This window comes from Apiospora phragmitis, assembly GCF_038363925.1.
Source record: "Apiospora phragmitis strain CBS 135458 chromosome Unknown utg000010l:1.0-9815664.0:1.0-9183399.0, whole genome shotgun sequence".
Taxonomy (NCBI): Eukaryota; Fungi; Ascomycota; class Sordariomycetes; order Amphisphaeriales; family Apiosporaceae; genus Apiospora; species Apiospora phragmitis.
Genome location: NW_027117409.1, coordinates 560,349 through 584,593, shown reverse-complemented (window position 1 = coordinate 584,593; position 24,245 = coordinate 560,349). Strand labels below are relative to the sequence as shown.

The following is a 24,245-nucleotide window of genomic DNA, read 5'->3' as shown; positions in this document are numbered from 1 at the left end:
ACCGCGCTTGAGGTCAATAATGGGAAAACAGGATCCCTCGAAAGACCTAAACAGTGTGTACATAAACCTCACACTTGACCTCACTTTAAGTGAGACAGGGCAAAGCCCTCATAAGTGCCATAGTCAATTATTAGTTGAACACTATCAAGCCCTCACTGAGCCTTTGTCACAGATGGCGTGACTATCTGTTGCCGCCTTAGCCAATACAGTATGCAATCTGTTTAAGGCAACACCATACTTGCCTTTAGGCCTGTATCGGTTGCGGCCCAATGGTCAGGGTACCGAATCACGGCTGTAGCTGTACGCATCTGATTCGTGCTGGTATATCCCGTGACCTAGCCTAGTTAAACTGGCTTTTAGCTTTGCCACAATTTTGAACCGGTTGGCTTCTGAATCACTTCTCTCATCCTACCCCGCAATTCAAAGCACGCTCTCGAAACTACCCTCTATCCCATCTCAAAGCACGCTCTGCGAAACAAGCGATCATCATGGTCGTAATAATTGGTACCGGTGGCACCGCAGTAGTTGCTGGGGCCGCGGCTCCTCAAGCTGGTGCTGTCGCTGGTGCTGTCATTTCGGAAGGCGCTTTGGCAGCAGCAGCAGCTCTTGAAGGCGCTGGCGCCATTGCTGCTTCCGAGGCTCTATTTTCTGTAGCTGTTGCTGCTGAAGCTGGTGTGACTGCTTTGACGGGAATGACTGTTGCCAATTTCTGGAATCCAGTGGGATGGGCTGTTGGAGGAGTCCTTGTTGGTGCCAGTCAACAAACATCGCAGGCTATAACCTGGGGCTGCTATAAGCCTATTATTGGCGAGGTTGATACCATAGAAGCATCAATCCAGCCAATAACCTTCGCAGATCTAGCAGCGCATCCAGAGGTTCGACGGGTGTTTGTCTGTGCGAACGCTGCATCCGCCAACCTTCCCGTTATTGAGGTCGAAAACAGAGCCGGGCAATGCTTCTTATTAAGGGGCGTTGTTTTACCCCTGGGGTTCAGCCGCATATCATGCTGAGCGAATCGATGAGTCAATCTACTCTATCTCTTCATAAGCGAGATGACCGAGGCCTTCGACTACCGGTGGAATGATCCCTAAATGCCTGGAAGGGCCAATATCACTCGGTCGGAAGCACTGCAAGGCGGATGAGGACGCGAGGAAGCTGACGCTGAGCAATCAGGAGCGCCTTTAACGAAGTAACGAGAGGACCCACAGCGATGGGCTAGGATTGTTGCGCGTATTCATCTGGTTCATGTTGGTACGATATCAGTCTGTATTGGGATGTCAGGAACATATCTTGATTGATTTTTTCGGTATTTCGGAGTTCTTTATTAAGGGAACGAAACGATCGTGCTGCGGCGCCGACCCCAGCCTACCTATTCAGATAGCATATCGGTCGAAGCAAGGCTGAATTTCCTCTTCCTTCATTACAATTTTCGGGTTTTCCACAATACAGTCATTACCTGCAGAACTGCCTCCCGAATTGCTCCAACTGTGACAGATCAGGTATTTGAGTCCCTCGAGATGGTCAGATACTGTAGGCGCCAGCCTGGTGCGGCCAACATTGCTACCAAGGCGACCCCGCGCGACTTTGCGAGCTCCGCCGTCCAATCAGCATTATTGCATGCTAGATGCTGCGACCGGCTGCGAAGGAGCGAATGTAGGGTGTGGTAATCGAGTAGACCCTCATTTTGGTTACTGACTGGTATCAAGCTGGACGAGAATCTCTTTCGACATTGCGTGGTTCAATATGGAGAACGTCGTCAAAACAGAGTTTGGTCCGATCAAACGATCAAAGTAGTGGCAAGCATTGTCCATGTCTAGGCATTTAGAGATGGGGCTCCATGGTCTAGCGGGTTAGCCACTAAAAGCTAGGCCTTATTGCACTAAAAGGGAAGTGAACTAGAGGAAACCAAAGCTCCACAGACACTGTGACTTAGACTAATGGCCTAACTGCGGCGCTCTTGTCTCGCCATTTCCAACCTGCAACCCTTCCCATTTCGTTTCCCGACAAACCCCCGAACAAGACTATCAATATGGACCCCCGATTGTCGAAGTCTCGGCACGAACAGATGCTCTCCATGATTACTCGAGGATCAGCGAATAACGAGATTTCCGAAGCTATCCCTTGCAGCGAACGCGCCGTCCGCCGAGCCCGATCGACGCACGCACGATACGGAACGACGACGGCGCCTGCGAACCGCCCTGGCCCCAACCCTAAGATCACTTCCACTATGGAGATATCACTTTGCCATCAGATTGCGAAAGAGTCTGACATGGAACGGCGTGAGATGATGGATTTTATTAGTTAAGAGTTTGAAGTCGATGTATTTGCGATGAGGATCTCTTGAGTCCTGGATACTGTCAGCATAAAATGACTCTGAAGTCAGCCAGTTCAAAGCTGCCATTCTATCCAGAGTGCAATCTGTTGAGCCACTGTTGGCTCCAAGGCAGCTGAAGTGCAGGGCTTAGCGGTAGCGATACATGTCAGCGCTGAATATGCAGCCCTACGAAAGTCTGGCTTGGCGATGAACGGTACTTCTTCCACATCGCTTACGCACGAGTGCAGGCGCCCCACAGTACTTCAGTTTCTTATTTTTAACATTAAACGAGCGGACGCTGAACCTGGATTTTACTGTACTCGTCGCTACCGACGCATTTGAGTTCAAGACCGGCCGAAAACGAGCCCAATTCCTACGTCATCAGGGTAGCGGTAATACCTGAGAGGATTAATGGGTTCGTAGGCTCGCGGGTCCGTGGGTTCGGGAGTTCGTGGGTTCATGGGTCCGTGGGTTCGGGAGTTCGTGGGTTCGTGGGTTCGTGAGTTCGTGGGTTCGTGGGTTCGCGGGTTCGCGGGTTCGTGAGTTCGCGGGTGTACGGGTGTACGGGTGTACGGTTCGCGGGTTCCATTGCCGACCTATGGGGTAAGTATGGTAGGCATGTCCAATTCCCAATGCCTGACCTCCTCTGTCCACTGGGCTCAAAGTCGAATTACTTGACGTTTTGTGCAGAAATTTGTTCGGACCTGTATCATGCAGCTCTTCGCTGTGAATTTGCTAGTCTTGCTTAAGGGAATACATCGACTAAGATGGTGTGTTAACCTCTCAACCGTACGGTAAATATAAAAAGGGGTCGCTTTCATCTTTCTGTCTTTATATCATCCTTCGAAGCATCGTTCAGCATAATTTGAGAGTTCTATAGGTACAACCTTTTCACTCATACCCCGCTAAGATCTCCCCACTTGCTCATCAACCACGCGAACTAAGCCGCTAGCCATGGCAGCTAACACCCCTGAACAACTTGTCGACGCTGTTGATTGTCCCAAATGTGGGTATAACAACATTACTGGGAAAACAACCTGCGAGGGCAAAGTGAAAGGTGCGACATGCGGCGCGTCACTCCCTACCACTGCTTAGTGGATCTGTCCTGTATGTAGTCCATCGCTAATAGATTCTCGTGGAGTCAATACTCGGCCACTGGGCTAATGCGTAGTAAGATCTTGCAACGAGCAACAAACTACGCCTAGTTAGGGTGCGGAGGTCTGTCAGAGTTTTGCGATCTTGGTTAGGGTGCGGAGGTGGCAGGTGAAATCTCTGAGTGTTGTGACCATTCCAGTATTATAGTACAAGCAAGATTGAATACATCCCACTTCTTTTGCATCACTCGAAAGCTCAATCCTTCCCAAAGTCCATCTAGGACTTGCATAGTTCCAATAGGCACGTGCCGTTAAGCATCAGCTATATATGTATGCACTACCTCCTTTCAAAGTTGGCCAATTTTACTTACCATCTCTTCAATTTTGCTCTTCAAATCTCCACTGCTCACAGCCAATAACATGCGAACGCGATACCCAGTAAATGAATCAGTCAGGGAGACAAACGCCGGATGGATCATCAGCGATAAAATTATTATCTCTCATCAAGCCCCATTGGATTCAAATCAACTCTTTTGGGGTGATGGGCAAGGCTCATTCTACAGTCTCTCGGATGCACCTAACCCGCTTCCATCCTCGCAACCACTGTCTCTGACGAGCCCAATCAAGAAAGTCTACGATGCCGGGGCATTGCAGCCACCTGGAAAATTGGTGATGTCTTTTTGAAGATTCGAGACTTAGGGCCTTCCGAGCTCCACGCAACCCGCGAACACGTTACCTTATCACAACTCCACGACAGAGGCGGCTTGAGTTTCATCATCCCGGACGTACTCTTCCACGCGCTTTGGGGCAATCGCTACATAATGCTGTTGAAGGCGATACCAGGTCGAACCCTTGGTGAGGAATGGCCAAGTATGGACGAGGATACCAAGACTTACTACGTCGAGCGAGTTGTAGGGATCTGCACAGAGTTAGAAATCTGGGTGGCCGATTACATCGGCGGCGTGGACGGACATCACCTTGTCGACAACTACTTAATCAAGCGGGGCGCTCCTCTTGACTACACCAACAAGAACCTTGTTTCGAATTGTGAAAACCTGGGCATGGACTGCACTGTTTTTCATTTCTATCATTGCGACCTAGGGCCTGGAAACATCATTGTGAACCTGGCCGACCGCTCAGTGGGAATCATCGATTGGGAGACTGCCGGGTTTGTTCCAAAAGAATGGATTAGAACCAAATTCCGTGTGTCGGGGGGATGGATCTACCCGGGTCTAATGACCAACAATACAGGCTGGACTGGAGACGCCGAGTACAGTTGAGACTGGGAGTGGAAGGGTTTCCTGAGGTTGTTGACAGATGGTTTCCATGGTGGGATGGCCGTTAAGCTGCGACTGCATCTAGTCGTTGTGGATCTAGCATGTAGGTTACTTGCCTCTGCCCGCGTTAGGTCTGATAGATCGGATTAAACCTATTTGCCGTGATCCGGAGTTCGCTAAGCTGACCTTACGTTCAGAAGTGTAGCCCAAAGACTCGGCTTAGGAGGCGTGGGAAAACGGACACCAGTGGGCGGCATGTCTATAGAAGAACTTGTGGTTTTAACAGAGGCTTCAGATTTGAACCTGGTCTTGAAGGTACTGCATCTCCTCCCGTAGTGTTGGAAGTGGTGCGCAATGAACAAGGAAGATACTTGCAAAGTATCTGTATCTATGGGGCAGTTAGTAGCGTTGTGTGAACCGCTAAACCCACAACGACCAATACTGGAAAGGTACAGTAGTACAGTAAGTGGGACAAACATCAAAGACAGGTGCTGCATAAAATGTACTCATTGCGACTGAAATACCTGCTCCATCCTCTAGGATTAACACTTGTGATCAACCGTTTCTGGAGCTGCGCCTTTGACTTGGTCCAGCCTATCCATCTCATTTCCTACAACTACAACAGGTGGTGGATATTGCTTTTCCTAGGTTCTTTAGTACAGACAAATAATTCGGAAGGGGGGTGCGTACGGCTTCGCCTATGGCTAACGGCGTCATATTCCTGTGCGATAAGAAGAGATACTGCTTCCGTCTGCGAGGAATTCTAATATAGATGTAAATCTCCGCCCCGTGCTGACGCTGAAGCTTGCCGCCACGTTTCACCAATGTTTTCCACTTTTTGGCTATGTTTTCGTTGCTTCTGTCCCTTTTTCTGCGCGATTGTGTCATGTCTGGGTCGGCACGTGCTGGCCCGGCCGAGCGGCGGCTTTGGTTCTTTGTACCGTTTCCAATGTGCCCTTGAACAGCCTGTTCACCATCCTTTGATTGGGGGTCTATTCTTAGAGTAGGAGCCATTCTTGTAATGTAAAGAAAGAGAGAGAATGTCCAGGCCAATTGAAGGCGAATCAATCGCCCTTTATACTGGCCAGAAACCCTCTGTTCTTGCTCCCTTGTTCCTGTGCTCTTGTCACTTTTTTCTTGCCATTATCGCAGACAGGGGGCAAGCCAAACATAGTGGGGCTTTAAGGCTGTTTGGATCTGTACAGAGTACAAATCAGGACGGATTCCGAACTTGAATTGGCATCCTGATTGGCTGACCACTGCCTTTTGTAGAAATGGCTACATTGCACTACACTTTTGGTCTTTGAATCAAGGGCAATTTGTCAAAGTTCGCTAAGCATACAATTCATCCTTAAGTAGAGAAAAGACGGAATCCGAGGACGCTCGAATGTAGGCGCCAGTTCTTTCCACCAAACCTTCGTTCGCCCACCTGTCTTATGGACCTGGAGTTTGGATGCCCACATAAAGTCGTTGTAGCCAAACCCCCAGGTATCTTAGGGGACCTTTCGGGGTAGCGCGGGCGGCACTCTTCCAACCACCCCAGATTCAGCAATACGACTTGAAAAGAATAATCATCAAAGGGCCCCTGGCGCATATTGAAGGGCCCCCAAGGCACTAGAAAAAGACCCCCAGGACACTGGAAAAGACCGCCAAGAAATTCTCAAGCTCGGAGCACGACCAGGAAGGAACACGCTAAAGATGCACACGGAACTGCACAGAGCGCTGAGCTCTGTGATCACGCAGATACGCACAGGCAAGATTGGCCTACGTGCGTACCTCCACGGAATCGATAAGGCCGGCACAGTCATAAACACGCCTAGGACACTTAACCAAGGCAGAACGCAAGCAGAGCCAACATCATCGTTCGCAACTTAGACTGGTCGAGGTGGTGGTAGAGGTCGGGCATTTCAAGGACCCCCACCAGCAATCAATCGGCAACGAGTGTACGCCTACTTCAATCGACGCCGTCGATTCCACCACCCAATCGGCCGATTTCTTGGGACTCGGCAAATTTCACACCGTAAGGTTCGTATGATGCCTCGTCTTGGTTGTTAGTCTTGGTGTGAATAGAGCACTTTCGTCTTTCATATCTGCAATGTGCGGGCCCGCAAGCGCCAAGAAAAAACGATACATTGGACTGCTTGCTCAGGTACCATGCATTCACGTGACTACTTGTGGAAAGAGGACCGCTGAAAGCTCGTCGTCTCAGCGTTGCCATTCTACAACTACCACTTGAACTATGTTCGTACCTGCCTCTTTAATTGGTCTGATTCCCCTCTTACACCCGACTCAGCCCTATCTAGGTCAATAAATACACTACCTTCCCTGATGCGATGTACGCGCAATGGCCTTATGTCCTCGCCCAGTGCGAAAGAGATCACGCTCCTGCCTTCTGGGGTGCGTTCAAAATCCCACAAGCGGTAGGCTATGCCTGTACTATTATTCTATGTCCAAGTTTCTTCTGCTAAGAGGAACTCTGAATAGCTCCTCGGTTCATCGCAAAGGGCACAGTCTGGGGTTCTGCTGGAGCTACCGAACGAGCTGCTGCTTCAAATCTTCGCACATGCTCATCCGGTCTGTCAGCTCTTTCTATCGCTCACCTGCAAACGGTTGCTTGTCGTCTCGTCAATGAAGACCATCGTCATCCCATCTGCCGCCAGTCATTGTTCTGTCCCTATCCTTAATTGTTCTGCAATGTTGAGCCTACTACACGTCTTGCGACCAGTAGACTCTCGTCGGCGCCCTACAAGATCTTGGGCGCCTTGCTGTGATTGCTACCGGTATCGGCCTAAGAAGAAGACTTATTGGAGAAGGGTTGAAAAGCGATGCCGTACGGAGCCGTTTTCAAGGATTCTGGAAGGCTACAGTTCTGTCGTCAAGTCGTGGACCCACAAGCAGTCGTCATCATATCAGTGTCCAGAATGCTGGTGTAGAGAGCGCATTAGAAAGTATGGGCATCTGAAAGACGTCAAGATGTTATAGTGGCTATGCTGGCTTGATGGGCTCTGCCTCTTTGGGAGCAGGGCGTGCCACATGGGCAGTACAGTTACCGAATTGCTTTCTATATAATACGAATCTCACAATCTGATAACCACGAAGCTGCGCGAAGGTTTGCGGAGTGCCATCTGGACGGCTGGCTTCTCGCGATGCAATGCAGCTATTCTTATTAGTAGCACTTTGTCAGCGTGCTGCTGGGGGGATCAATACATATATTTCTGCGCATCGCTACGGAATTGAGGACCACTGTCTGAATTACAAGTACAGTACAACAGTACATACAAATAGACGATAGAGAGACTGGGTTGTGTGATCGACTTTTTGGTGCATGATATCTGCTGGCAGGTTCTGAGTCACCACTTGCCAACCATTCACCAGTTGGCCAGCCCGTCCTTGCGATCGTGTGGATAAGGTAAGCGCCTTACTGTATCTATGCGAAACAAAGTCTTTTGGTTGGTGAGCCACACAAATCCTGCGAAAGGTGGGGGGGGGGGGCATGGCACAGCGCTCTGGCCCACCTGCACCATCCATTCAGCTTCTTGCATCTCTCGTTTCCTCCCTTACTTCCTTTCTTTTCGCACTCGCTACACCATGTCGCACCCAACCTTCATACGCGCAATTCGTTGTCATTCATAAACTGCCCTGTTCTCCCACAAGTTTTGCGATGGCTTCTTCCTCTAAACGATCTTTCTTCCCAGCTTCTCCAGTTCGTTTTATTCAGCGCCCAAGTGCAGGTACTTTGTAATGTCGTCGGGCTAGGATTAGGATAACGTTGGGAACTCTTCATTAAAGAACAGTCGCCCACGTCCCTAATCACTCTACTACCCCTGGCAGCTTGCAATCCAGCGCCTCTCTTGTATCAACGATACCGAGTCCCTCCAACACTGTTTTTTGCATTGCTGGTGTCTGTTCTGTAATGTTGTCGGGCTAGGATTGGGACCACGCCGGGAACTCTTCTTTATTAAAGAACAGTCACCCACGCCCCTAATCACTCTACTACCCCTGGCAGCTTGCAATCCAGCACCTCTTGCATCAACGGCACTGGGCCCCTCCGACTTTGTTTAGTGCGTTGTCTTACAGCACGAGACGAAGAACGGCATTTGCAGGTAACAGTACGTATCACCTCCCGAAGGCTTACTGTCCGCTTTATATAGGCACAACGCGAACGAGGTATGCCAGGCAATACCGTCCGGTTCGCGACCACGGTCGTTGCCGTTTGCGAGGGTCAGCATGAGACAGCCGCTGCAAACAGCATCAACCTCGGGCGGTCTTTTAAATTCGAGGCCAACTACAGGCCATCAGCTACGGTTCTTTTCAAGTTGTCCATTACCCTTACCGAAGATGTAACTCTCTACTTGCGTTTTACACCCGACGTTATTGCGTCGCTGAAGAAGCTTGCCTGTAGCAATGAAGACGATAACCGCCCGCCGTACTTCGATACAATACAAGGTTATTTGAACAGCCATCGATCCTTTACGCGTCTCGAATTTCGTCTTCATTCTTACCGTCGCGGCCAGCTCATCGTACCGAACGGGTTCGATCCTAATCACTACAACAACAATGGCGAGGTGTGCCGTGTTTTGGCGTCGATCGCTTCGCTAGCCGCGGCCTCGACTTTCTCCCTCTATATGCACGATAGAGACCTTCCGAAAACCCAATACCAAACTGTCTACAATGCGTACCAAAGCTGGCCGTCTGCAACAAAAGCCCAGAAGGAGGCACTGGAGCGAATGATGGATCTTCGGACGTTGTACAAGGGCAAAGGCGGTGCACGTTTGGACATCAAAACCCAAGATGGCCTTTCAAGCTTGATACCTGGAGCAGTTGCTCCTACTATTCCTATCGGCCCTCCAAGCTACGATTGCCCGCCAGACTACGGCGATCAGGATGATCTGCTACCGCCATCTCAACATTCAACGGCGCCTGGATCGGAATCGGATATTGCTACCATCGCCGCCCCCACTCCGCCGGGCTACGAGGAGGGCGGCTACCATAGACGCGGTTCTGAGATACCGGGTGACATCGAAGGTATGTATGCCTACAGCATCCTGATATCCCACGTCTGCCAATGTCCGCTTACATGGAGACTAGGGCCATGTAGCAAGCGCGTCTGGAGCAGCGACAGTGAGAACGCGAGCCGATCCCGTTCTTTGAAGAGAAGGGCAACTGGTCCTTTGCTGCAGCATGATATCATCGAAGGCCTCAAAGCCGAGATCCGGGAACAGCGGGAACGAGTCGAGAGACTGGAAGAAGAAAATGACAGATTGCGGAGTAGCAATCAAGATCTTGAAGATAGGCTCAGCAAGATAGAGGGTCTTCAAGAAATGATGGATGAGAAAGTCACACTCGCGGAGGCTAACCATGATGAGCTTAGACAGGACCATGAGAGCCTCGAGAATCAGGTAACATATGAAGAGGAGCGTGCTAAGGACTGGATGGAACCCATGATTCAAAAGTATATACAGGACAAGGCTGAGGAAATTGTGGCTAGTATCAAGGACGACGTCCGACAACAATTACGCAGAGCCTTTGACAATTAGCCTTATCTTCTGCTCTCACCCGTTACTTGTAACCGTGATCCGTTTAAATTTTGGCGCTGACCAGATAGTTGTGATGATGCATGATCAAAACCGGGACGCCAGGGCCGAACTGGTACAGTGTGAATAGACTGTTACATCCAATGGCTAAATTGCCCTCGGAGATGGGTGTTCCTTGGACCACGAAAATCCAACCTGCCACCTCTTCGCGGTGTGGTCTAGAAACGTCTCGGTAGACGGATAGGAGCAGGCAATGGTACGGGGGGGTTCATTCACCTATGTTCGCCGTCGACGGCCTTGGTACAGCACGTTGACGGCTCCGACGTCGAAGGCCTTGGCACCCTTCGACAACGGCTACAGCGATCCCTTCCCTTCCACCCCACGATGCTCTTCCGACACTGACGACCGTTCCGGCACGAAATAAGAGCATCAACACATACAGCACCGCGGCGAGCGTCCCGTCGCAATCGTACCACACGCACGAACGGCAACGGGCTACCGGGAGACCCCGACCGACTTCTCCCGACACCACTAGAAATAGAACATCATGTCCGAACACACACACCGACCGCACACATCGACCACCACCAGCCTCCTCTCACATCGACGGAGGCGTCGTCGACACTTGCTCGCAGTGGACGGCGCGTCCGCCGTCTCAACCTCATCGAGACGGCCGCCGTTCGAGGCACGAATTTTTTTTTTCTACACACGACAATTTCTCCGAGAATTTACCGAACACACCACCACAGCCACATCACCACCTCCGGACTCGACTACGGCAGGAAGGATCAAGGTGGATATTCGCATACCAGCGCACGAGAAGAGCCATACCGTGGAGGGCGCTCGCCGTCTCTAGATGACGGTCGAGGACGCGAGACGCATACCACATGTAGCATAGCACCGTGGACGCGGGCGTCAAGTGGGAAGGAGCATGCCTCCCTCCTGTGCCACGTCCGTGCTCCCAGCTTAGCATAGCCCCAAGTCTGTATAAGGCCTAGGCCTTCGGACGGACTCTAAATTGACAATCATCATCATCATCAGATGGGTGTTCCAACATTGGAGGCAGAGCCCTAGGAACCCTCAGCTACCAGCGCGTGCCACTCTGCAGACGCCGGGCAACCAGGCACGACTTACTGGGCTATGTACCTGCTTATACACAGACTATCAAACCTCGGCCCGTTAGCATAGCTGAAGCCGTTCGTCGACTTTCCTCTCGGGCCAGCCACTACGAAAGAGATTTGCACGGGGATAAGGAAGCATACTCACACATGGACGATCAGCACTAGCAAAGCGAACAGAGGTGACCCAGAAACAAGGTTATGCAAACGACAATAACCGTTACCGCGATATCAAACTCGAATAACACTGAGGCGGAACACTGCCGGGCTCGGTGGTAGCATCGGTGCTTCGTGGCGGAAAAGAATAGCGCGCAGGGGAATGCAAGTCCGGCATTAACAGCCTGGCGGTACTATTGGCGATCAATCTGCGGGCAGACAGTACCTTTCGTCATTAGTATATTCGTCAGTAGCGATGTCGCCGTAGTACTGCAAGGTCTAGAGTGAGATGGACGCGTAATGGGTGGGCTTCTTCGCAGGGTCGTCAGATCCTCGTTGATATTGAAAGAAGGACGGTCCCCAATTCGCTCAGCGGCTCGGTCTGGATGTATCCGAGCTCAAGTTAGAAAGCGGATAGCGCTCTCATACGTATAGCGACTGACCATCGGGCGACTTCACGAAGGACGCCCGGCTCGTCACTCTACCCTTTATGTTGCCCTCCTTCTGCACCCTCGAACGGTCACTGAGAGTGATCTCATCGACCTCAGACCGCCATCGCGCATCCTTTCCCGCGGTGCAATGGCCGTGGATGGCGCGTTGCCAAAGCTCTTCGAACACGTGGTACACAAGCGTGGGCATCATCGCTCGCAAAATCAGCCCGCCCGTAATCGCCATCCCAGTTCTCCCCACTCAGCCCCTGGAAGGCCGAAAGTCGGTAGCGAGTCGGTGGTGCAGCCGTTCGTATGCGTCCTGATTGCCGATCTGAAAAGGTCTGGTCCTCCTCAGCCGGCAATCCGTAGAAGATATGCCAGCCTACCTCAAGGTTTCCCCAATCACCTCCTCTTGATATGCTTCTCTTCGCTTGGAGTCGGCGATGATGACGGGGGTTTTGGCGATTTCGATGGCGGGGCTGGATCGCTAGCAGTGCCGAGTGCAGCAATGCATACGGCTCGTGTTTCTCGACGGCGCGTTGCGGATGAGTCTGGCCTTCCTTACTGTTAGCAATCTGCGGCTGGCGTAGAAGACATTCCCGACTGACGGGAACAAGTAATGCGCGTAATGCATTTGACTGGATTGAAGAGCTGTCTTTCGATGGCTCACTGTGCTGACCCCGAACAACTTGGAATCTCTGGGCATGGCCTACTTTTAGTGGTTGGCGAGGCCGGCTCCACTGAGGGTGGAAAAGGCCATATGTATTTGATAGGACGCATGCACGCTAGGTCAAATATGGATAGCTCAGAAGAAGTTCCCGAGTACTAGATCGACCTGCGACAGGGTACTTGAGCCAGGCACCAGTGGCTAGCTCCCCGTGTACCAGCCAACGGGATGGCTAGTACACGGGAGCTATCCATCATGTTCCAGGCCACTCGCGCTGCCTCGAATCTAGATGCACTGCAATACTAGCCGAAAGGGGTATTGGCGCGACCCACTGTTGACTGTTTGCGCTAGGCATGATGGACAGCTCCCGTGTCCCAGCACGGGATGGCTAGTACACAGGAGCTATCCACCGACGGTAGGTCTCCCGCACGTTGTTATGTACCACTAGGTACATCACTCTCAATTATTAAGTTTCGCCATATTTACCTTTGATCCAGTAATGGGCCTAATGTAGGTACATACTATGCTTTCTCACAATACAAGCAAAATTAAGTTGTTACCGTTCCACTGGAGCTACATAAGTATTCTTCTGACAGATCCAAGTTCAAGGAGCTGCATTAGGAGTTACTTAGTAGGCCGATACAGTGAAGCGCTGGTTATGCCAACTACGATGCCGTTCTGGGAAATGCGCAGCTCTCCTCCACTCTACCTCCATCACCACAATCACTAGCCTTGGGTGTCAAATCAAGAAATAAGATTCGCAGCAGAGCGATAAAATCACCAGCCGCATAGTTCGCCTGCATCTCGGCTTAACTCGTCACGCTTGGCAGTGAAGGATTTCGATTATGGAATGATGGCATAGTTCGAGCGAGTACCGTCGCTATTAATAGTAACGAGACTGTCAGTGGATCGTTGAAGGGAGTCGTGAAACGCTGAACAGGTGCGAAAGTATTCAATCCCCAAAGTATACACCAAGCCACTGTATCCGGCTAGATAAATCGTGCCTTCTCTCTTCGTACAGTACCCCAAGAACGGTTTTATTCGATCGACTCAAGAATGAGTATCTGTTAGCCTCCTGGACTGGCCTACCTAAGGCTGTGGCGGTACGGCAAACCTGAGGGGCCAACTACTTTTTGCACCCCACCAGATCGTCGGTGCATTATTAGGCTGCCATGTCGACATCTTGCACTCATATTGTGATTTGTTATTTTTCCTACTACCCATCCATCACTTTCCGCTGTCGAACTGGCCTTAGGCTTTGAATAATCATGGCTTTCAGATTCTGGGATGTTTTCACCAAAGCCTGGCACTTTACGATCCCATCCTGGGCATTGCGTTTGCCTCTGCCTATCTATTTGCGATCAGTTTCCTTCGGTTTCTGGGTACAGGCAACAATGGACCATGCTAAGTATCCACTGAATCCTGCTTCCACCGTACCAACCCCATTTTCTCTCAGGAAGTTTACGATTTTCGGGCTAATCTGATTTATGTTTCGCTATAGCGGGATTCTACCGTAGACTACCTACCTCTTGATTGTGAGAAAGACATTCGTCTGTTTATTTTACATTCTGGGTCCGGGGACGACGCAATTCATGGTCATATCGAACACGTTGCGCTGCGAGATTGTCCGCCATTCGAAGCCCTGTCCTATGTGTGGGGCGACCGTTGGGATACTGCTACCATCAAGATTGGAAACTCGGCCATCTCGGTCACTAAGTCGCTATACACAGCTCTCTACCAGCTGAGGCAGGCCGACCGTCCTAGAGCACTTTGGGTCGATTCCATTTGCATCAATCAAAATGACATAACGGAGCGAAATCAACAAGTTTCAATGATGGGCTTGATCTACGAGTTTGCTACGTCAGTGCTTATTTGGCTTGGCGAGGCCACTCAGGTGTCTGCTACCGGGATGGCTATCTTCCACTACTTTGCAACCAACGTCCGGCCAAAGGCACAACCCCCTTGGCAATGTTTACCATCACCAGTCATCCAAGAAGCTCTATTGGACATCATGAATCGACCATGGTTTCAAAGGGTTTGGGTGGTTCAAGAAGTCGGCAGATCAAAGGCCGCTGTTTTACTATGTGGGGAGCACATGGTCAAATGGCAGTCAAGCGATTGTACTGCGGTACGTCGGTTTTCACGTATGGTGAAATATGCTGAACTTTCACCATGGTGGGAGCCAATGGGCCTCAGCAAGATCAATATGAAACCATTGCTGGATATGCTGGATGTTCAGATTGGGAACCAGCTGGATACATCCTTTGGAAGCACGCACCGTACGGCTCCAGATATTCTCGATTTAGCTTATAGCATGCGACATAAGCTGAGTTCTGACCCACGAGACAAGATCTTTGGTCTTTCGGGACTTATTCAGGATGAGTGGAATCCAATGCGTGTAATGCCGGACTATACAATGACAGAGGAAGATGTATACGAAGCCTTGGGTAAAAGCAGCTTCCAATAATATGATTAACTAGGAACCGCTATATCTGAGCGTACTACCCACAAAACCGAGCATTATGAATATAAAAAGTTAAGGGCATCCGATGAAGCAGCGAAGAAAACATACGGGTAATTATTTCAATTTAGCAATCTGGGTCGGAGGAGATTAAGACACTAAGAGAAACCCGGACACAGTTGATAGCCGAGAGCACCTTGCCCTAGTGCTACGGCGGATCTCACAGCGACATAGTGGACAAACACCTAGACTTACCCCTTCCACAAGGAATAACAGGGCAAAGTTCTCCAACATGCTGCTCCTTTCCCGGGGATTTTGCATCAAATCAATTATACGCCGTCCAAGTCGTACCTTAGTTGATGCAGGCGACCGTCGTGTTGCAGAGAATGAGTTATCAAAACACGATGGGCTGAAAATAGTGTGATTGCTATGCTGGTAGAGAAAGTCGCGTTCCGAGACAACACAACGCAGGCAGCCTCGATATGACAACCAACGTAAGGGATCGGAAGTACGGCCACCAATCTCTAAGGCCTGGAATGTCTAGGAGCCGCTCATGAATTATCCGCGAATGCGCGGCGGCACTTCCATTGCTCTGCAATCGCAACGTGACGGGCGGGTAGTGCTACGGCGCTGAGGCCCCACCTGGAACAGCTTATTTGTGGATGCCTTCACTTCTGTATTCTAAATCTTCTTCTTTCCTTTTTCACCTTTTGCGATCACTCGCAGTAAAAGCAATTACATTGTAGCCTTGCCTCACTGATTGCCTACGCTATGACAGGTAGCATGGTTTTGTAAGGCTTCTCCGCACAATGGCCTGAAGCCAGTTTCATGGGGCGCAGGCTGACATAATCAACGCCGAGGTAATTCCGGCGAGTTGCCAATGCCTGAGGGCACGGACGCGTCGGAATCATAATGCGCGCTTTCGTCGGAGTACTGGTTGGAGATACGCGTCGATTCGGAAGAAAACACAACTGTGGACCGGACATTGGCTCACCACTATGGAAGATCAGTCACGACTTGAGGTTATCGCGAAGAATCCTATCGGCAATGGACTTGATGATTTTCGGGCCTCATTCAACCTTCTTTGTGAAAGCAAGAACGTCACTTGCTCGCCAGACTCGTTGACTCAGCTCGACCGAGATGGTAGTATTACCTGATCGGAATGCCTGCTACCTGCTTCTGCTGACTGTTGCATAGTTCTTCAAGAGCTGTCTATCGATCTTCTTCTATCACTCCAGCGCCTGCGAGCGTCTCGTTTGCTTCCCGTCGGAAGAGGAGGGAAGACCCTCATCAATGGTCTATCAACGCTTGTTTCTACGATCGCTTCCGACGGTCCCAACTTCGAGTCCGACCGTGTACAGCCACTCCTAAAGTCTGTTATCGCCGCGAAGCCAGATAAGGAGATATGGGGCCAAGTGTATCATATCATCGCCGAAGGAACCCCACCCCCACGACCGATTGCCTCTTCTCTCCAACAGACCCCATGGCTCCGGAATACGAGCAGCTTTGCGAATTCCTCGGAACATAGGAAACACATCGATGGTGTATTGAAAGAAGAGCTTGGCCCTCTACACGTTGGGCTGCGGGATTTTCAGACTGTATTCTTCGGAGGAGTCCCAGACCTGGACGCTGCCTCAGAGACAACCTTTGAAAAATGCAAGGCTGGTGACACTCCGCTTTTTGACGAAGGATGGCAGGGCTGGCCCGAGGACGCTAATCAAGAAGACGTTCTGCGCTGGTTCGCAGAAGTGAGCAACAGACTGGCGGAGTTTGCGGAGGAATACGGCCCAGACCAACCAAACCAGCGAAGACTCTTGGCCATACCGAACCGACCGATTGATGGGTCTGTGGGGAAGCGCAAGCTGGACATCGGTTATGTGGGCGATCTGCGTGTGACGCAAGACTCGAAATGTCACTGGTCCCAGATACTGGTGCCTGGGGAACTTAAGAGCAACCCGGCAGCAGATAAGGCATCAGAAGCATGGCTTGACCTTGGGAGATATGCAAGGGAGGTTCTTGCTGCCCAGGACACTCGTCGGTTTGTCTTGGGGTTTACTATCTGCGGGTCGGTTATGAGAATTTGGGTGTTTGACCGACTCGGCGGGATTGCATCAGACCATTTTGATATTCACGAGGATGGCCGACGGTTCGTGCTTACGATACTGGGTTTCCTATGGATGGATGAAGTAGAACTTGGATTCGACCCCCTCAATCAAGACAACAAACGGCCAGCGGTTTATCGAGATCGAACAAGACGGCTTTACGGAGCGAATCATCATCGACGGAGCAATGCAACGAGCTCGATGTATAGCTGGCCGGGCGACAACCTGCTGGAAGGCGCACCGCGAGGGCAAACCGCAGGCGCCTCTCGTGATCAAAGATTCTTGGCAATACACGGAGCGGCCGGAAGAAGGCGAGCTGGTTTGCGAGGCGACTGCCAAGGGGGTTGTCAATGTCGCCCGCTACTACCATCACCAAACTGTTCAAGTGCGTGGCATGGAGGACGACATTCGACGCAATGTCCGCAAGGGCTTGGACATTACGAAAGCCGAAAACTACCGACAGCAACGCTCAACAGCGGTGCATACCAGCGGGAGAGTCGCTTCCAGAGAGGGCCGGAGCGCCACAGCAGGCGTGAAGCGGTCGTCCAGCCAGACCGGGTCTTCGCTCCCTCCAAGCAAACGGTCGTGTTCTATCTCCCCGACCAAGATTGACAGGGATGCCTTACCCAATCGCATACATCGGCGGCTTATTGTCCGTGACTATGGGAGGCCCATCTATGAAGCGAGCTCTCCAGCCGCCCTGCTTGGGGCTCTGGGAGGATGTATCGATGGGCACGAATCCTTATACAAGGCGGGCCTCCTCCACAGAGACGTTTCGATAAACAATCTGATGATTAACGAAGCTGACGACAACCCCTCGTGGCCTGCCTTCTTGATTGATCTTGATCTGGCCGTCAAAGAGGAACGCGTCATCGCCTCGGGGGCCAAGGGCAAGACGGGAACGCGGGCATTTATGGCCATCGGGGCGCTGTTGGGCGAGCAGCACTCCTTTATGCACGACCTTGAGTCCTTCTTCTGGGTTCTATTCTGGATATGCATCCACTACAGTGGGCCTGGCAAGGCTACGGCGCCCAGTGAATTTGAGAGTTGGAACTATGAGAGTGATACCAAGCTGGTTCGGTCCAAATTGGGCACGATAGGTGATGAACAGATTTTTCTCAGGATCGCAGAGGAAAACTTCACGCCGTACTACAGCCCTTTGATTTCACTTGTTAACAAACTCAGGAAAAGAAGTGTTCCCGAAAAGGGAAACATGGAAGAAGCAGAATACACAGCTGTACTCTGCCATGAGAGGAATCCTCCGTGCTGCCCAATCCGAAGAAATTAATTCTCCATCCATTTAAATAATACTGCATCAAAAACAGCGTGTTGTTCTTGAGGCACTAGATGTACCGATCCTGTTTAAGGGGATCAAGGTATGCCTGGCAGCTACGCCAGCGATTTTATGCAGCGACCTTGCCGGATAAAAGGCCCAAGCTATGATGCGTACTTTTATCGAGCGAATTGGTTCCTCCGGTGCAGAGAGTCATGGAACCACCCAAACGGCGTTGGCGCTGGGCTGCTTGCTGCGATTGCTACCGGTGGCGGCCGAAGAGATAAGTTTACTTGAAGAGTGTATTGAAGACATGCGGCGGATTCCTCTTCTGGACTGGGAGGGCTATTCTCTTGTTGTCAGGTCGTGGAGCCGCAAGTCGTCTTCTTACTAGTGTGCAGGATGCTGGTGCGCGGGGCGCTCCCGAACATACGGGTATTTTGTCAAACGCAAGATTGAGCAAACTAATAAGGATCAGACTCAGCGTTAGATATAATACTATACCTTAGTCTTTAATTTCTTGTACAGCATTGCTGATGTACAGTACTGTACGATTAAGGCCAATTTAAAACATGTTCGTCATAGCTCTTTTTTGGTCCACCCCAAAGTTGTAGCTAGAAAGAATACCTGGCGGGTAGCGGGGTTAGTGGCTACCCCCGCCCAGCCTCTCCTCCTAGGCCTGGATGAACCTGGACGTCGCCGAGATATCACCACGTAATTATCATCACAACCAACCTAACTACGTCCATAATGTACGGGGTCTCAAAAGCCAAGTCGTCTGTATTTCTAAGGGTCTAACACCGCTTTTACTATCTTAACTACATACTTACTGGTCGTATTTAATACAACCCACCGATTCTTATAAGAAGGTCCATCAGCGAAATGATCCACGACAGAACCAGCCACCCTCACTCGATGACGATGGTATCCCTGTCCACGCCACCTCAATTAAGGCATATACGTGGTGTTGAAGAGTCGATTACTAGTATCGGTACCGCCGCTGCCTATAAACTTGTTATCCGACACGCGAAGCGCGATAATACCGAAGTTCGCATCGGTACTAAGTGCATATAGCAAGCCGCCCTCCTGCGACGACTGAGCCTGAACGACGCCGGCGATAACCACGATACGGATCGTGGCATGTAGTTCGCGGATGTGTTGGATGAACTGTACCACCGACTTGCCGCTGTTCACAACCGAGTCGACTAATAACACGGTGGATTGTCCCGCCAAGTGATAGGCCTTAACATTCTGGGGATCTTGGGCATAGAGGAACATGGCGTTTTCGAAAACCTTGGCGATACCTTGGGCCAGGGGTTCCCCGCCACGCATAAGCGCAATAATGGACGTGTGTTCGTCCCTGTGCATTCGGAATCCGGTAGTCTGTTGACCTTGGACGTGCGGGATGGCGACTTGCTCCACCCTAACCCACTCCGAGAGATACTCGAGGGCAAGGTATTCTCCGACTCTGGCATGGGCTTTGCGCAAGGCCGTTCCTTGGATACGTGCGTCCCTTGTCGACGTCATCAGCAGCTTAGCCGCGTTCTTGTCTATGGCGTGAAGCATACGGACACCTGTCGATCGGATTCGACGATCAAACACGGCCTGGAGGAACTCGGGGTCGTGGAGCTGGAGCAAGGGAAGCTTGGCCACGTTCAGGCGGGGCGATGCATGGCCTGGCAGCAGCACTTGGTTGGCTCGGAGGCTGCCCTGCTCGATAGCGGTCGACAAGGCGCCATTTATCGTCCGACTTCGACCGCGCGACGGACCCACCACCACGACGGCTCGATCTGCTTCGCTTATTATGGATAGATCCAACGGATTATCTCTAAACGCCTATACGTACGTCTTGTGGACCACTCTTAGACGGGAGATAAGAGACGCTTTCACCGCCGCAGTGACGACGAAGCTATCCGCGACACGCCCGCCCCCGATCACTTGGACGGTCTTGGACAGGCCATGCTTCGCTAGGACCTTGGCCTAAATGCGACCTAGTCCACAGGTGACCACGACCGCACCGACGTGGTCGTGCGCGGCTACGAGATGTAAAAGAAAGACGAACTCGGGGTGAATTTCTACTTTCGATGCCACGAGATCGCAGAGAGCGTCGAACCCTCTCTCATCGGCAGCTTCCTCGTACAATAGCATGGCTTGTCGGAAAGCAGTATACGAGTAACCCAAGGGGCCACCAAACAGCGTCTTTAGGGGACACATATCGTGCTCGTCCGTATAGACACGCCAGAACAGCTCTCCCGTGTCTACTGTGGCCAGAGTCTTGTCCGCATTTAGCACCAGGACGGTTTGGAGGTGTTTCTGGGTACTAAGGGCCTCGTCTAGTCGGTTGTTGGCGCGAGACGAGTTGCGTTCCTCCGAGTGGTGCTGAAAATCGCGTAGAAGTGTTGGCACTTAGCCCGAAATCATGGCCTGCGGGGACACAAGACAGAAGAGGATCCCATGTTGACGACATAGTATACGTAACTGGGTCTTTTCGGCATCTTGCCACGCACGCAGGTGGCTAAGAGACGTTGATGGCCGGGTTCGCTGGGTATTATTCGTTCGGCGCTGTGTAATTAATTCTGCCGGCACGTTTAGGTAGAGAATGTGTGTAAAGGTGCTCTAGTCGCTTAGAGTATGTATTGGCTGTTGCTGCTCTCCTCGGACTAGAACATGAAATGCCCGGTAATAACTGCGGTTTGTCCGCTGCGGGTACAGTTGTTCTCGATCAAGTTGATGGCACGCTTACGCCAGGATGCCTTGTCGTGCTCTTCTGCTCTCTTGAATGCGTCGAGCCTGCCGGGGACAAGAGAGTCAATCACGTTGGAGCCTTCGTAGAGCTCGAAGTGCTTAAGTCCCTGCTGCTGCCGCAGCTGGCTTAACAGGAACGTTTTGCCCGAGCCTGGGATGCTATAGAGGCTAATGACGGTGGCGGTGGGGGAGGGAGATAAAGTATGCGTTTGGTCTGAATAAATATCCATCTTGTCGTTTGGCAAAGCTATCTCTCGCCTTTGGTAGTGTTGGGTAGAGGAGGAAAAGGCAAAGAGGAATGAATATGGGCGGGTCTGGGCCGTTGCTTTGCTTAAATCATCGTGGGAAGAGGTCGGTTTGCTCAGAGCTTTGGGAACACGCCTGTTTGTCTGTATTATCATAGGATGCTGGGGAGCTCTCTGTATCTGAACAGGTCAAAGCTTCTTTTTAACAGCAGCTGAACAAACACTTGGTACCAAGCAGAAGACCATATATACATCTACGCTCCAGCGTCTGTTGGTTTCCTTCGTTTGCTTATCTTACAAACCAAAACCAGTAATTTGGCGACAAATACCCCCTTCCTAACAATGCGCCCATTTTTCCACCAGTGGCACAGGGTGTTAGGCCTACCACAGCAAGCGCCGTCCTGGTACCGAGACCGACTTTTCGAAGAGTTGCGAGAGCGCCGGCTCGCAAGTACCCCCTTGGCCAAATTGAGCGAAACGGCAGATGTTCTCTTCTGCGTCAGCCGGTCGTGTTACGATGGCTTCCCCGTCCGAAAACTCCCTCTGCCTTCCCCGCCACATTCGTCGGTCGATTGCTATATACGTACATGTTAACCAAATATACTTCGCGGTTCTTGTTTTACCGAACGGCAGCTGGTTTTTGCGACATCACTCGGTATCAGTCGGTACGCGAGGTCGTAAATCCTGGCAAAGATAAGAAGCTCGATGAAGTTGCTTTCCGTCATCAGCTTGACCCAGTCAGGTTTAAGCGAGTGGCTCGCCTACTGAGACGCGTCTGGCCTCTGCTGCCGTAAAAGGTAAAGATCACAAACTAGAAGGAAAACGAGACAAATTCTGACTCCCATTATTCCAGTATAGATATACGACTACTATGTACGAATCCGAAGGGTCAAGACTTGGTGAAGCTGGATTCGCACATCACTGCAGTGCACAGGCACTTAAAGGGCACTTAGCCAGTTATACAAGTAACATCTGGAGGTTCCATGTAACGCCGCCATGGTGGAAACCACCGTTCGTCTGCATAGCCAAGTCTGCCGAAACAGCAATCCAGGATCATGATGCTATGGAGCCGGAAACAATATGCATCTACACAGATGGAAGCGGTATCAAAGGCCACGTAGGGGCGGGAGCAGCAACGGTGACATGGCCTCCCAAGTTACTGAGGGCCCACGGTGGGAGCATTGCAGGAAGCTGCGATATGTCTTGGCACGCGAATGCGCAGCGATCCCTTCCAACGCTGGCTGCTCGCTAGTATCGCTGGACGTTTCGTCAGCGCTATGGTGATCGCGGTGTTCCTCGTGGTGCCACTTGCCGTTCTGTCGGCTTCGTCTTTCCGAGGCACCCAACTAGCTGTGGTCTCCATATTCGTAGTAATTTTCTCCGTTATGGTGGTGGCCATGTTAAAAGTGTCGAACTGCGAAATGATGGTAGTAACGGTTGCGTATGCTGCAATCCTGTCGGTATTTATATCGAATAGCCCAGTGTAGTGTAGGCGAGAGCTGTAGAGGACTCAGATACATGAACTGCGAGGAAACCAGTTTGTTGAAGGTAGATACGGCGCCAGGAAAGGGGCTTATGGCCTAGAAGCCATGCGATGCCCTCATAAAACCTTGCTAGGTCATGTCACTGCGGAACTATTTGCTGGGCTTTTCGGGAAATGGCGGGGCGGCTCGCAATTGCAATTTTTGGCATCAGAGGGGTAAATGATTTCGAAGGGATTTCCAAGTTCAGTGGCGTCTCGGTTCTTCAGGAAATCCCACTCCCGTATATCTGGTTACCACGGGACTTGTTTTGGCGATTTCCTAGGAAACCACAAAGGTTTTTTTAACCTAACGTTACGCCAAAAGCTACCGTACTGAAATCCTCCCGACACCACCTGCAATAACATGACTTGCCAGAGAACCAGCCCGGCGTCGCAAGATAGAGCTGGGTCGGTACGTACAAGAGGTCTTGGAGTTGGCTCGGCGTTAAGGTGATGGTCTCCTAGGAGACCATCACGACCTTAATGCCGAAGCGAAAACAGTCTCGGTAGATGTACTTGTGCATCAAACCTGATTCGCCCTCGCCGGTCAAGCTGATATTCGCCTCAAAAATACTGTAAGAATATGCTTCACTTGCTAAGATTAGCATCTCTATTGGTCGCCAGCTCAGATTCCTTATGAGGGACTTCATTGAGAGGGTTCTTGGGCGAACAGTGCTTTCTAAAGAACTTGCGAGCCGCATTTCCAACACCGCTGCCTCCTATTGGGAGTCTTCTCGTATTTGGCACCACTTGCTTTCGGTCTACGAGCTGTATGCTACTCCGGGGGCAGACGGCACCATCGTCCGGATAAGCAGAAAGACGTTGTACTCAAACAAGTGGCCGGAAGATATCGGGATGGCGCTTAAAGTGGTTAGTCCTGCAACAAGCGGCGAGGCATGGTATCTCCGCTCCGTGGTTAAGCAGCAGAATAGCAAGTGATGGATTTCCACGCCGCATCGTTGAGAGCGCATGTGCTAGCGAGGTCATACCCGGGAATCGGCCTTATTCACTTCCACACGTGGATCCCTAATGAGGAACTTTACCTGCCATTGGTTCTCTGTACGTGAGAGCACGACGAGAAGAGGCTCCCATTCATTCATGACGTTCGTGTAGGGGCTGATTCCGTTTGGGCCCGCTCCACGGGCAAGCAGACGTGTGACAACGTTTCGCTTTGTCTTTATTTTGGCTGGTGTCGAATTGCAGATGTTGAGCCCTTTAATTGTAGCCCTTCATTCTTGCCTTTTCCTAGATCGTGCTCGATGACACCACCATACGACCCTTCAAACATGCTCACAACGACATCGCC

The 24,245-nt window shown here is 51.2% G+C and overlaps 7 protein-coding genes across 7 annotated transcripts; 5 read left to right on the top strand and 2 right to left on the bottom strand.

The window, feature by feature from the left end:
• Positions 1-488: 488 nt before the first annotated feature.
• On the top strand, positions 489-1,010 carry PG994_009989 (uncharacterized protein; the record flags this gene model as incomplete). The annotated part of the gene is made up of 1 exon (XM_066861398.1): positions 489-1,010. The coding sequence occupies one exon, from the start codon at positions 489-491 to the stop codon at positions 1,008-1,010; it is 522 nt and encodes a 173-aa protein (XP_066710508.1).
• Positions 1,011-4,229: 3,219 nt separating this feature from the next.
• PG994_009988 (uncharacterized protein) lies at positions 4,230-4,688 on the top strand (the record flags this gene model as incomplete). Its single annotated transcript, XM_066861397.1, has 1 exon — positions 4,230-4,688. The coding sequence occupies one exon, from the start codon at positions 4,230-4,232 to the stop codon at positions 4,686-4,688; it is 459 nt and encodes a 152-aa protein (XP_066710507.1).
• A 2,330-nt stretch (positions 4,689-7,018) lies between these two features.
• PG994_009987 (uncharacterized protein) lies at positions 7,019-7,667 on the top strand (the record flags this gene model as incomplete). The annotated part of the gene is made up of 2 exons (XM_066861396.1): positions 7,019-7,105; positions 7,170-7,667. The coding sequence occupies 2 exons, from the start codon at positions 7,019-7,021 to the stop codon at positions 7,665-7,667; spliced, it is 585 nt and encodes a 194-aa protein (XP_066710506.1).
• Positions 7,668-8,854: 1,187 nt separating this feature from the next.
• PG994_009986 (uncharacterized protein) lies at positions 8,855-10,222 on the top strand (the record flags this gene model as incomplete). The annotated part of the gene is made up of 1 exon (XM_066861395.1): positions 8,855-10,222. The coding sequence occupies one exon, from the start codon at positions 8,855-8,857 to the stop codon at positions 10,220-10,222; it is 1,368 nt and encodes a 455-aa protein (XP_066710505.1).
• A 1,694-nt stretch (positions 10,223-11,916) lies between these two features.
• PG994_009985 (uncharacterized protein) lies at positions 11,917-12,132 on the bottom strand (the record flags this gene model as incomplete). Its single annotated transcript, XM_066861394.1, has 1 exon — positions 11,917-12,132. The coding sequence occupies one exon, from the start codon at positions 12,130-12,132 to the stop codon at positions 11,917-11,919; it is 216 nt and encodes a 71-aa protein (XP_066710504.1).
• A 3,918-nt stretch (positions 12,133-16,050) lies between these two features.
• PG994_009984 (Protein kinase-like domain) lies at positions 16,051-18,442 on the top strand (the record flags this gene model as incomplete). Its single annotated transcript, XM_066861393.1, has 3 exons — positions 16,051-16,195; positions 16,250-17,121; positions 17,243-18,442. 3 exons carry the CDS (start codon positions 16,051-16,053, stop codon positions 18,440-18,442), a joined length of 2,217 nt encoding a protein of 738 aa, XP_066710503.1.
• Positions 18,443-19,375: 933 nt separating this feature from the next.
• Positions 19,376-21,402, bottom strand: PG994_009983 (uracil phosphoribosyltransferase-domain-containing protein; the record flags this gene model as incomplete). The annotated part of the gene is made up of 4 exons (XM_066861392.1): positions 19,376-20,225; positions 20,274-20,364; positions 20,428-20,832; positions 21,171-21,402. The coding sequence occupies 4 exons, from the start codon at positions 21,400-21,402 to the stop codon at positions 19,376-19,378; spliced, it is 1,578 nt and encodes a 525-aa protein (XP_066710502.1).
• Between the last annotated feature and the right edge of the window lie 2,843 nt (positions 21,403-24,245).